Consider the following 13,132-nt stretch of genomic DNA (forward strand, 5'->3'; position numbering starts at 1 on the left):
TCTAGATATATATTTTAACAATTTATATATTACTAGCGGACGTGCGCAGCTTCGCTTGCTTAATTAGGGGTGAATTCTAAGAAACCACGAAACATGTTTTCAATGGAATATTTTTAAGAGTCTAAATTACAAATTTTATAAAAATCGGTGGCGATTTAAAGATTTTTCCATACAAACATTCCATCCCTTATTTGCACCCTTAGGGGGTAAATTCTAGAAAACCATGAAACACATGTTCATTTAAATATTTTTAAGAGTCTAAATTTCAAATTTTATAATAGTCGGTGGCGTTTTAAAGATTTTTCCATACAAACTTTCAACCCCTTATTTCACCCTTAGGGGGAGAATTCTAGAAAACGATGAAACACGTAATCAGTTAAATACTTTTAAAAATCTAAATTTCAAATTTTATAAAAATCGGTACCGATTTAATTTTTTTTCCATACAAACTTTCAACCCCTATTTCACCCCTTTAGGGTTAAAATTTTTCAAAATCCCTTCTTAGTGGATGTCCAGATTACGAAAGTAAACATCTGTCCAAATTTCATGTTTCTACCATCAGCGGTTACGGCTGTGCGTGCGTCTTACCTCAGTCAGTGAGGACAAGTCCTTTTATATATATAGATAAATAGCTTATATATTAATGTATAATAATAGCATTTTTTCATTAATTGACCAAAATTATTAACTTCGTAGAAGTAGTGGTGGTCCAGTGGCGAGACGTGAGGAATGCAGTGTAATAACACTAAATTCTTTCCTACTATATGCGGGACACATGACTTTGTATATCAATAAGATACCTTCAGATTACGCATAACTAAAATATATTATTAAAAAATAAATAGATTTATGGAAACGATTTTTATTTTATAGATTTTTTTTCTTAATTTCCCTTTTCTTAATATATATGAATTTAGAAAATATATTTAAACATATTTATTATATTTTGTATATTTCAATACTCATTAAATGAGCTAAGAAATCTAAAAAAGCAAAAACAAAACGCACTTGCACTACATAAATTTGAAAATCCAAATTTTAAAGTAGGTAATTAGGTACTTGAAATGTAAAGGAAACTTTTTATTGACTAAAATTCAAATTGGAAATTATACAAGTTGCATTTTTCTTTTATGATGGATTCACAAAAACTTGAAATTTTCACCTACAACTAAATATTTTTATACGTGGGTACATAAAAGTTTATTTTTTGTTTGTGTCATTATCAATATTCGCCATTATCGCTATTTTTGTGTGCACGTGCTTAAGGTCTTCAAATCTGAGACTTAAACTCATTCAATCAAAATGCAATCAAAAAATGTACAAATGGAAGATGATGAAAAATTATCATACAAAAAATTAGAACAATGCAATTACCGGTGTTTACAGAAGTTGGCTAAATCTTTAGGTTTGCCTTCTAATTTTAAGGTAAGTATATGATATATTAAAAGTAGTTTAATTAATTGTAGTAAATGGTCTGTTGAATTTATAGAAAATTTTATATTTAAATATTTCTGTGAACATGATACAGTTTACTTTTTAATTAAACTAATATGATTCTTTCGTAGAAAGTATATTTAGTGGAACTTATCCATGCAAAGAGATACAAATCTGAAACAGCCGTCCACAATATAACACGCAAAGTTGCATTAGAAAGATTACAATTATCCAAAAATAAAAGAGAAATTCAAAGAAAAAGAATGAAGGTAAATAAAACAACATATTCATTTGTTTAAAGGAATTATCCCAAAATTTGTTTTTTTTTTTATATATTAAAATAACAGCCAGAATAAATATATTAATTATAAATTGAATAACAAATAACGAATTATTATATCAAATAATTTGGTCTTATTTGCGAATGCTTGTTTTATTAGAATGACACCTTAGTTCTATAGTAAATATTGATATTTTTAAATATTGTAAAATAAAATAATAATAATAATATGGAAAAAGTGATATAGACTCAATATAATATACAGAAAGTTATCAAAGTACCTAGTATTAATTTTTAAAATGTTCAATATATTTTATCAATTCTTAAAGGCTTTAAAGCCCATTAGGCTTTATAACTATATAAATAATTCTTTCAGTACACAGAGCTACCATCATCAAGTAATATTCTATTTTCTCCACCCATTATCCAAACTCCAAAACGTCCTGGCCATATGCATTTACTGAGCAGCCCGGAATCTTCAGGAAGCTTAGACACTCACAACCCAAAGAAAAAATTAATACATACATTAAACCAAAATGGTTTATCCAGTGATAGAGTACTGAGAAGTTTTAATAAGAAAACTGTTAAACCCAATTATGCTCTATTAAGTGGTCAAGAAATAAAACCGCATAGTACAAAAGGAACAAGAATAGAATTTTTTACAAATGATGGATTTGCTAAATGTGTATATAAAAAACATAAACCTAATATACTAAATAGTTCATTAAAAAGGCCTTTAATGTTGAATGATGAACCGGTAAGTATTTTTATTTACATTACTAATAACAAAAGTTCAATACAAAAAATAGTATTTGAATATAAACATAAAGATTCGATTTCTGCTTAAGAGAAAGGATTAATCCATTCTCTTATTATTAAATTATGATTAATATTTATTAATATCTGTTGATGTTAAGGTAAAATGTGACAGACAAAATCTGCCATAATATAAACGAACAAGTCTTTAGAAGATTCCATATTTATTTATTAACGTTTAACAACAAATTTGTACTTGCAACTATCTAATAGTTCTCACTCTGGATAATGAAATATTTAATAATTTTATTTCCCTGCTAAGACATTATTTTTTTTAAACATCATTTTCCCGTTTATAAACATTGTATGTCAACCATTACATAAATTAAATACAACCCTTTTTTTAAAGCATTTATTGAGCATTCCAACAAAATGTCAAAAAACATTAACTAACTTATGCCGACTGGTACCAGATACTACTCCTAAATCAATTCATAGCACACAAACCGTATGGTTACGCAAAAATGATGGCAGCATAGCAAAACTAAATACTATAATACAAGAAAGACATATGGTACCAAAACCGGAAACAAGTTTTAGAAATTCCGAAGCTAATACACAGAATGTTATTAGTACTATAAGTTATGATAATTATAATAATTTAACAGAATGTAATGGGAATAATAATTATTTACAAATAAATTATCCCAATATAATAACAGAAAACAACATAAATAATACCAATTTGGATGTTTGTTGTTATCAAATGGTAAGATCTGAACAAATTAGACTTCAAAAGTTTAATGAAATGGAAAGTGGACGTTTGCCAACAATTAGTGAAGTTTTTAGTAGATTTAATAATATAAATAGAATTGATTATAGTCAGCCATTGTATGTACAAGTTAGTACGGAATATGAGTGTAGTGAGTAGCTTTTTTTTACTATCTAACTATATATATTATGTTTTTGTGTGTGTGTATATATAGATATATTTGTACTACTTTGTATATATTACATTTTTTTGGAGAAGAGCACAGTGAAACAGAATCTGACTGTATATACGTCAGTTGTAGGTTCAATCACCATTTGGTTATTACAGGGGGCGTCAGCGCTCCTTTTACGAGAACGTCCTCCACGCTCCTTTTTGAAACCCATACCCGACGAAATTAATCAAGATCAAAAACCTCAACAGTTTAGATGTAGAATTTTTTTAATTTCACAATGTATATCTATATCCGTACCTGTTCGTGTGACGCAGTTACGCGTACGCGTACTACGATAAAAATACTAGTAAAGGTTAAATATATATTATAAATGTACGTATATAAATATATTTTTTTAATCCTTAGTAACTTCCACCTTTATATTATAAAACGTAAGAACAACAGAAATATCATGACTAAGTTGCCTCATATCATTATGTTTTAAATAAAGATTACATATTTAAGTTGTTAACATTTAAAAACTTTGATTTGAACCCACAACTATCTATTACTGTCATGCAACTCATCTATAACGGCATACTCAACATTATATTTTATATATTTTCTTTCAGGTCAAAGCCATCCTGTCTTCTCGAATATAAATCAACCTAACAAAATAATATTAGAAACTGTGTACAATATCAAAAACAATGTTTCTAATGCGCCATTATTACAAATAGCTACAACACTTAAAACTGAATCTGTTTATTCTACACCTATTATTACTACACCGTGAGTTCATTTTTTTAAAATTTTTCACGCTTCACGCTGTATCCCGCATAAAGCAGGGTAGACAGGAAACATAGTGTTAAGACTCTACTCCTCACGCACAGTATAATTAATTGCATGACGGGTGTGCAGTGGCGGAACTTACGCCGTGGTTAGTTTTCGCTTTGCCTAGTTGCCAGAGAGAGGAAATGAATATGTTAAATGTTTTATTTCCTGTAGTTGGAATCGAACACAACCTATCGAGTTTACAGATGCACGCTTGTCGTCTGCACCACCATTCATTGTTGCAAATGTATTGTAATATATATTTTATGACTACGCGCATCATAATAATATCATCAAAGAGTATTTCTCTCTCTTCTCTCTGTCTAAATGGAAAATATGATCTACATACTAATATTTTTCTTCCATATGTCATCTAAATCAGAGTAAATAAAGCATTCATTTATTACAATTTAATTGAATATTGTTATTTTTTTGGGTATGTGTTCTTCCGCATTTTCTCTGCTTTGGTTTGCTTGCATGTCATTTGCTTACAGGATGGTGCAACCTTCCACTATTGTATCAAACGAGGGTTATATATCGTGTAAGTGCTTATTATTTATTTATACTAATGAGTTTTTTGTTTTTGTCTTCTTTTCTTTCTTAAGTTTCACACTGTATCCCGCATATAGCATGGTAATCAGAGGGAACATAGTAATAAGTTACTACGTTTCCCACTCACCGCCTAATTTTCGAGACATTTCGTGTTGAGTGGCGGATTTCAACGCCGCGCGTCGGTTTATTACCAGAGCCAGGAAATGAAAAAGTATTTAAATATAATCATACTCCATTGAGGCCAGTTGTTGCACAGGGACATAAAAATATTTAATGTTTTTATTTCTTTGTCCTGGTGGTAAGGCAAGCCGTGGCGCAGAGTCAACACGCCTGTAGAATTCGGCATAACCATTCACCCAAATGAGGGATCGAACCCGATGCCATTTACAACCTACGGACATTTACGGTTTGCTGCTTAAATGCATGACAATGGCTTTTAATCTATAGTAACGGGTTTTTTTTGTTTCTTTTTATATAAGTAACAATTGCATACGAGTGTACCTTGTATTTGGTTTATTAATCGATTTGATTGATTAATTTATTCACAACTAACTACTATTTTTTGATATTGATAGTTTTTTATTTATCTTAATATATTTTCCGTCGGCTTAGAATGTAAATCTGCTAAATCCGTTTTATATCGTTATGTACCCGTATATTTTTATACCATTCGGCAACAAAAGTTTAAAATCGACCCTTGTTTTATTTCATGTAGTAGAGAATACAAATCAATTTTTGAAAATGTAAAAGAAAATCTGCTTATTAATTTAATAGTAGTGACCGACTGAAGGTTTGGTTTCGGCCCAAAATAGTAGAAAACCAGCCGTACCTTCGGTCGTGCTCAAACTCAATACTTGTCGTGGCTCTAGAAATTGTGGTGATTATGTACTGAAATCACCGTCGTAGATACCTTAAATGTAATTTTTTTTTTTTATAAAATATTGTACGTAGCAGGATTTGAACCCGCACCTCTTGGAAAAGAAAAGAAGAGCGTAGAGTAGCCTAGGTACTGCTATAATCACGAAGAAACTTATTTCGATGGAAAAAATCGGAGCATTTGTACTTCCTGGTAGCATGTTTCGGGACACTGAGACACACAAAAAAAAACGGGACAGTCCGTTCAAAATGGGGACATCTGGTCACGTTCGGCCGAAACTGGCACCCAAGTCGAAGGTTCGGTTTAGATTTCAGGTCAAAAATTTTTCGGTCGGACATTATTTAATAGACTGTTATCAGGTTTACACTCTAAGCCGACGATATATAAATAGAATTTAGGTATTTTGTTAATATTATATTTTATATTACATTATATTTATATTACATATAGATGAAAGAAATCTAGAAGTGGACCGTTTTCACGAATTTCAGCAGTTTCCAGAGCAGAATGCCACAAGAAATTATTATCAGGCTGAAGGTAAGACTTTCTAGGTACTATTAAATATGATTATAATCAAGATGATTGTTGGTTCGAACTCGGAATATGAAAAATAATCTATCTATATATATAAAAGGACTTGTCCTCACTGACTGAGGTAAGACGCACGCACAGCCGTAACCGCTGTGCGTAGAAACGTGAAATTTGGACAAAAGTTTACTTTCGTAATCTGGACATCCACTAAGAAGGGATTTTGAAAAATTTTAACCCTAAAGGGGTGAAATAGGGGTTCAAAGTTTGTATGGAAAAAAATTTAAATCGCCACCGATTTTTATAAAATTTGAAATTTAGATTTTTAAAAGTATTTAATTAAACACGTGTTTTATCGTTTTCTAGAATTCTCCCTCTAAGGGTGCAAATAAGGGGTTGAAAGTTTGTATAGGTTTTTTTTAAATCGTCACCAATTTTTATAAAATTTGAAATTCAGACTCTTAAACGTATATAATTAAACACATGTTTCATGGTTTTTTAGAATTCACCCCTAAGGGTGCAAATAAGGGGTTGAAAGTTTGTATGGGAAAATTCTTAAATCGCCACCGATTTTTATAAAATTTGATATTTAGACTCTTAAAAATATTTAATTGAACATATGTTTCATGGTTTTCTAGGATTCACACCCTAAGGGTGTAAATTAGGGGTTGAAAGTTTGTATGGAAAAATCTTTAAATCGCCACCGATTTTTATAAAATTTTAAATTTCGACTCTTAAAAATATTTCAATGAACACATGTTTCATGGGTTATTAGAATTCACTCTTAAATACGCAAGTGAAACTGCGCGCGTCCGCTAGTAATATATATTTTATTAATATCATTAACATATATTTAATATATGAGACATTTCACAAGAAAAATTTGTTGAGATCTCCGATTTTGGTTATTTTTCCCGACTGAAGGGTTATATTTTTCGCGCGTATTTTGTATGTATGTATGTAATATTCTTTTTTACCTCATATCTCCAGAACCGCTGAACGGATTTATAAAATTGAGCTATCGTAAGATTCATCTTAGCAGCCCAAGTGTTCTTAGATATATAATAGAATATATTATTAGATTAGATTAATATATAATAAATAAAAAAAATCATGGCCGCTGTGGGGCTTCATTGGACTATGGGTATCAAATTCATGAGATCAATACGAGGATTTCAAAAAGGTATATCATGATTATCATTACCGTAATACACTAATAAAAATAATACAATGAAAAATATAGATTCGATGAGAAAGAAGAACGTGCTTATCTAACCCAAACCATCTGGTTTGGGCACGTCGAACGAATGAGTGATGAAAGAATGGCAAAGAAGATTTATGGTGGAAAAGTTAATGGTAACAGAGGTAGAGAGAGACCTCTGTTGACCTTCGAAAACACAGTATCAAAGATACTGGAGGAAGGTCACGTAAAAAGCATGAGGATCACCCGGAGGGCATGTATGAATAAATTAATGAAAATGAACGAGGCGAAAGAGGTATGTACTCGTAGAGACCGTAGCGTTTGGTGCTCCGTTCTCCCTGACTACCCATTTAGGGATAAAGCGTGAAGCTAAGTTAGTTTATAAAAATAGTTATCTTTTTAGATTTCAACGCGTCAACGTCATCTTTAGAAACATTGCAGGATCTAAGCGCCGTTACTTTACCGGCAATAGTAGAAGATGCACTCGAATTTATAAGTCAAGATGGCGTAAGTGATATGTTTTTATTATGCTTAATTTTAATTTTTGTTTCAGTTTTTACGCTTTTATTTGTATTATTGTTGTATTTTGTCACCTAGTGTTGTTAAACTAGTGCTAAGCTTAGACACTTCGTTCTCCACTTTCCAAATTTGTGATATTGCGTGTTGAGTGGCGGAACTCAACTTACAACCATCGCGTTTACAGTCAGACGCTGTCCCACTGCGCGACGAAGGCACAGGTTGAGCTGATTTTCTAGTGTGGCTCCTGTCACACACACGTGAAGCTGATTTTTTTTTAAAATATCAGCTTTACGTTGTATTCCGCTCACAACAGTAAAGGCAGAGGGAACCTAATGTTAAGAAACTCCGTTCCCCACTTTCCGCGGAATTCTGGAGGCATTACGTGATGTGTGGCGTGGAACTCAACAACGGTCTTTGCCTCGACTGCAGAGCGAAGAAATGAAAATGTGAATAATAATAAAATATAAATAATATCCTACTAATATTAAAAATGTGAAAGTTTATGAGGATGGATGTTTGTTCTACTTTCACACAAGAAATTTGATTAATTAATATAAACATACATTTTCAGGACTACATGGATCAAATAACAAAGGATAATATGCGAGTACAGTGCATTTTTTGTTCTTGGGCGGGACCCAAGATTATTCTAGAAAATCATATTAGAGAGGTATTTATTAAGACCTACGTTTACTATATTATGTTTATTTTCATATTTTTATAAAAAAAATACTTAGTGATTGATACTAAAATGTGTTTTTTTAAATATTAAATACTTTTTTTAAAACATCATTTATATACAGAGTGTTTTGGCAGTACCACTTTAAATGAAACCACAGTTTTAACTATGTAAAAATCTAATACAATGCCTAACGCACACGCCTAATTCCGAAATCGAGTCGTAGGTATTGGCGATAAAGTTCAAAGTTATTTAACGTTTAGTAGTATTTTTGTAGTACTAAGTGCTTACGTTATTTGTATCTATGCGTAACTGCATCACACGAAATACAGTATGAATAAACATCGTAGTATACGTTTGAAAAAAATTCTACGTCTAAATTGTTGAGGTATCTTGATTAATTTCTTTAGGTATGGGTTTGAAATATTTTACCCTATATGCTGTACTCGTAAAAGGAGCGCCGAAGCTTCCATTCTGTATATGGTTTTTTTGGTTCTACTTGAGGCCAATCGCTGTGCAGAGGCACAATTATGTAACTGTAAAGGCGAGCGGTTGCGGTTTCAATTCCCACGCGAGGATATAGAAGATTTAATATTTTCATTTCTTCACTCTGGTGTCGAGGCAAAATCGCGGCGTTGAGTTCTGCAATTCGGAGGAAAATGAAGAAAGTAGTGTCTTAAGACTATTTTCACTTCTCACACTTCCTACATGCAGGATGTATACGCCATACTACAGGTTAGGCAGAGGAAACCTAGTATTAAGTCAACCCGTTATTGACGGGTTGCACAATTTTCAAGCCATGGCGAGTTGAATGGCGAAACTCAAGATCGTGCTTTATCGTTTTACCAAGGCGAGAATACGTTAATAGTTTTCTGTCTAGCCTGTTAAGTCTGTCTAATACAGCGCAAAGCTACAATAAAAAAATGAAAGCCAAAAGTGCGTAACTAAACCCCGCAAACTGACAGGAGCACGTCGAGCACATAGAGCGTCAATCAGCGAGCACGTGGAGCGTAACTTGCTCGCTGGAGTCCATCTCCGCCGGGGCTCTTCTCCGTGTGGTGGAGCACGACGCTGCCTTATATCTGTTTCGAGCTGTGTATGAGAATACAGATTGTCTTGTTGCTACGCTTAATGTGAGTTTGTTTATCTATTTACATTTTGAAAACATAATTGACGGAATTTAACGCCGCGCTTTCTCTTTCCAGAGAGAAATGTTAATGATTATTTTTGGATTAGAATTGAAATATAGGAAGGAGAAAATGAAAATTATAGCCTTATTTGAATGGGAATTGAACTCACGATCATCGCGCTTATACAACAACATAAATTTTATCAAATATTGTTTTATATATATACTAGTGGGCCCGGACGCGGCTACGCCCGCGAATATATAAGCCTAAATAACTAAAATAAATTAAAAAATAATAATAAATGGAGATTTATTATTAAAAAAAATATCTGAGTAACCGAAATGAACAAACAAAAGAAGTAAAAATACCTAAAGTTTGCCGTGCGCGCGTCCTAAACATTTTTCTATATTAAATAATTATTAATTTTTGCGAACAATATTAAATTAAATCCCAAATGATTTAAATTACGATATTTTAAGTGTATAACATCGGTATGGATAACCAAACTGAGATAAATTAATTATAAGCAGCAAATAATTACATAAAAAATAATAGTAATTCGAAAATATATAAAAAAATATTTATTTTATTTCAAAGTCATCTGCCCGTTCGCGTCGGTCATACTATACCACTCGTAGGCTAGGTCATTTGGAATCAGTGACATCTCCTTAATTATTTATTACAATGTTATACAGTAAACTATAATTTCAATCTAGTTGAAATGCTAAAAGTGACCATTATATTTATTTTCATAAGAATGAATATCAAATTATAGAAATCATCTAATTTTTGTTAATGTATACAAATCTATATCGGCGCGCGCCATGTATGCATTAAGCAAACTCACTTTGGGTGACGTTTTCTTAAAAGAACAAACTTTGCAAGCCGTTGCTTAGCAACGCGTAGCGACGATTGTTATTAACATGGCGGAATAAATTGCTTGTCAAATTAATTATTTTAATATATTGGTATATATCGAAAATATTACAAATATGAGAAAAAAAAAGTATCCTATGTTCATCCCGGGACCCTCAAGTATCTCTATATGAGTATTTTATCACAATTTAATTAGCGGTTTGGCCCTGATTGCGTAAAGGACAGACAGACAGACAGAGTTACTTTCGAATTTATAATATAGGTATGGATAATAAAAAAGTAAAAATGTATAGGATCTCTGTATTTAAATGCTAATCTATAATTATTAATGTAATAAAATCCAAAAAATTATTTAAAAAAAAATGTTATTGGCGTATAACAAAAATTACTTAAACGATGTAAATGCAGTTTTCACTACTGTATTTTGGTAGGCTTCCCTTAACATGTAATGTTTGTTTTATTCTCATTTTAATAAAAAAGTTGTAACAATATAAAGTATTCGATTGAGTAAATTGCTAGAAAAAATCAATATATGGAGGCCAGTTATAGCCAATATATGGTTGTAGGTTCCATCCCCACTCGAGGAAATTATTATTTTTTTTTAATTTATGTTTTAATATCTTCGCTCTGGTGTCGAGGCAAAGCGTGGCGTTGATTTTCGCCACTCAACACACAATGCCTCCAAAATTCGGCGGAAAGTGCCGACGGGAGTGTCTTCGTGAAGCTGATTTTAATATATGAATATTGTCTTTTAAATGTGTAGTTATAAATACAAAGTATATATCTTTTTTTTTTAATGGTTTTCAGTCCCTATCAATAGAAACAGAAAATAAAATTGGATCAATAACAATTTATAATAGAATATCTGGAGAACCATTCTCTTGGTCGGGAGAAATACAACCTATTCCACCTAATTTTGTCTGTGAGTCTAATAATTGTCTACAAATAGAACTTTCTAGACTAGACTTGTTACCTAACAGTGCTAACGTGAGGTTATTGAACAAAGAATTAGTATCAGATTCCCTGATTAAAGCCATTATAGGACAGCCCTCTCTGGCTGATATACATTTGATATTATTTGTTAAGATTTTTAATTAGTCTGTTTCATTTCTTATTATTTTGTATCTGTGTTGAATTTATACTTAGATTTTTTTGTTGCTAACTTTCAGTATGCATATTTGCTTAGATGTTTAGTAATTTTGTTTTTTTTTTAACTTAATAATTAATACATATTTAAAAATATGTCCATTTAGTATACAATTTTCTAGTTTCAATAATTAAATATTAATAAGTTAACAACAATCATTTTTTCCTTCGGAAAGAACAATTTTTTGTTAGAAAATGTTAAAATATTTGCTATGTTTTATTTTTCTTATTTTAATATTATTTATTTAAAATATTTACTAACTTTATTGTAAGTAACGTAATAAACATTTATAAATATACATAACATTTATACTTCACAAATAATACTCTTAATATTTCAAATTCCATTAAAGCTACGCATATTAGTTTAAATATTATATAAATATATATTGAAATTGACTAAATCTATTATAAATATATATTTTTATATTGTTAACTAACTAAAAAATTGTATGTATAAATTTAAATTTAAGTAATATTACGAAGTAAATGGTATTTTTTTTGAGATCTTTATGCTTTACATACATTTATATGAAGTGTACTTTTGCTAATACTGTTTCTTTTTTTTTAATGTATTTTATAAACTAAAAAATAAGCGTGCTTTAAGTATAATACTTTACCTGATATACTTTTTTCAAGTTGTATGTGAAAAAATATAATAAGAACAAATCTTTTTCAAGTTGATTTTGTATTGATTTTCATCTAAACATTCATATTTCTTATAAGTTTTTTGCATATTATTTTATACTAATAATACTTATCAGTTAAATAAGATAACTCTTATTAGATAAATAATACAATTTTACAAGAAAAAATAATAAAAAAGAATATGTACCGTAGTGGCGCAGAGGTGACTGACTAAACGCGACAGGTCTGAGTTCGATTCCCACTTCGGTAATGTACTTTACATAACTGATCTATTATTATTGTAAAATCATATTCCTTTATTTTACGTTGTGTTGAGTTATTGATATTTTTATATATCCACATTTTGCTCACTTTTTTTATTATATTTTAGTTTGAATATAAGTATACTTGACATTTAAGTTTTTAATTTGGTTTTCTATCGGTCTTTGTTAATCATAATCAACCCAAACCATTCAACAATTTACCTCAAATTTTGTTATTATATTTTATTGTAATAGTTAATATCATATTGTTCTTTATATTTAGTATAGAAACACTGTAATATTTGAAACAAAAGGAAACTTACTTTTTTACTTTATATGTTACTCATATAGTTTTTCTTTTTTTGTAATTTTAATATAAAAGTTGATTAAATAAAAATAAAGTATTTTTTTTTCTTTTTATTAATAATCTCCACTGTTGATATTAACTTCAAATAATAAATACCTAGTTAAGGGCCGTCGTGGTGAAATGGCACAAACGTGTGAATA

General features: G+C 30.4%; 1 protein-coding gene across 2 annotated transcripts; it reads left to right on the forward strand.

Moving 5' to 3' along the window:
• Nucleotides 1-1,078: 1,078 nt before the first annotated feature.
• LOC146535123 (uncharacterized) lies at nt 1,079-11,923 on the forward strand. 2 transcript variants are annotated; one of them, XM_085191783.1, is made up of 11 exons: nt 1,082-1,425; nt 1,566-1,703; nt 2,091-2,471; nt 2,880-3,393; nt 4,026-4,185; nt 4,722-4,768; nt 6,107-6,193; nt 7,789-7,892; nt 8,476-8,574; nt 9,549-9,716; nt 11,397-11,921. In XM_085191783.1, the coding sequence occupies exons 1-11, from the start codon at nt 1,303-1,305 to the stop codon at nt 11,685-11,687; spliced, it is 2,112 nt and encodes a 703-aa protein (XP_085047909.1). In that variant the 5' UTR covers nt 1,082-1,302; the 3' UTR covers nt 11,688-11,921. The 2 variants fall into 2 exon arrangements, with proteins under 2 accessions (XP_085047910.1, XP_085047909.1); XM_085191784.1 differs by lacking the exon at nt 9,549-9,716 and having other exon boundaries at nt 1,079-1,425; nt 11,397-11,923.
• Nucleotides 11,924-13,132: the final 1,209 nt, after the last annotated feature.

This window comes from Heliconius melpomene, chromosome 10, assembly GCF_056956725.1.
Source record: "Heliconius melpomene rosina isolate 202511_hmr_F chromosome 10, ASM5695672v1, whole genome shotgun sequence".
In the NCBI taxonomy this organism is placed as follows: Eukaryota; Metazoa; Arthropoda; class Insecta; order Lepidoptera; family Nymphalidae; genus Heliconius; species Heliconius melpomene.

What these genes read in the sequence shown, in the direction of transcription:
- LOC146535123 (XM_085191783.1), top strand. Translation starts at nt 1,303, where the DNA reads ATGCAATCAAAAAATGTACAAATGGAAGATGATGAAAAATTATCATAC. An exon ending in GTTTGCCTTCTAATTTTAAG is followed by an intron (nt 1,426 to 1,565) that starts GTAAGTATATGA and finishes ATTCTTTCGTAG; the next exon opens with AAAGTATATTTAGTGGAACT. An exon ending in TAGTACGGAATATGAGTGTA is followed by an intron (nt 3,394 to 4,025) that starts GTGAGTAGCTTT and finishes ATTTTCTTTCAG; the next exon opens with GTCAAAGCCATCCTGTCTTC.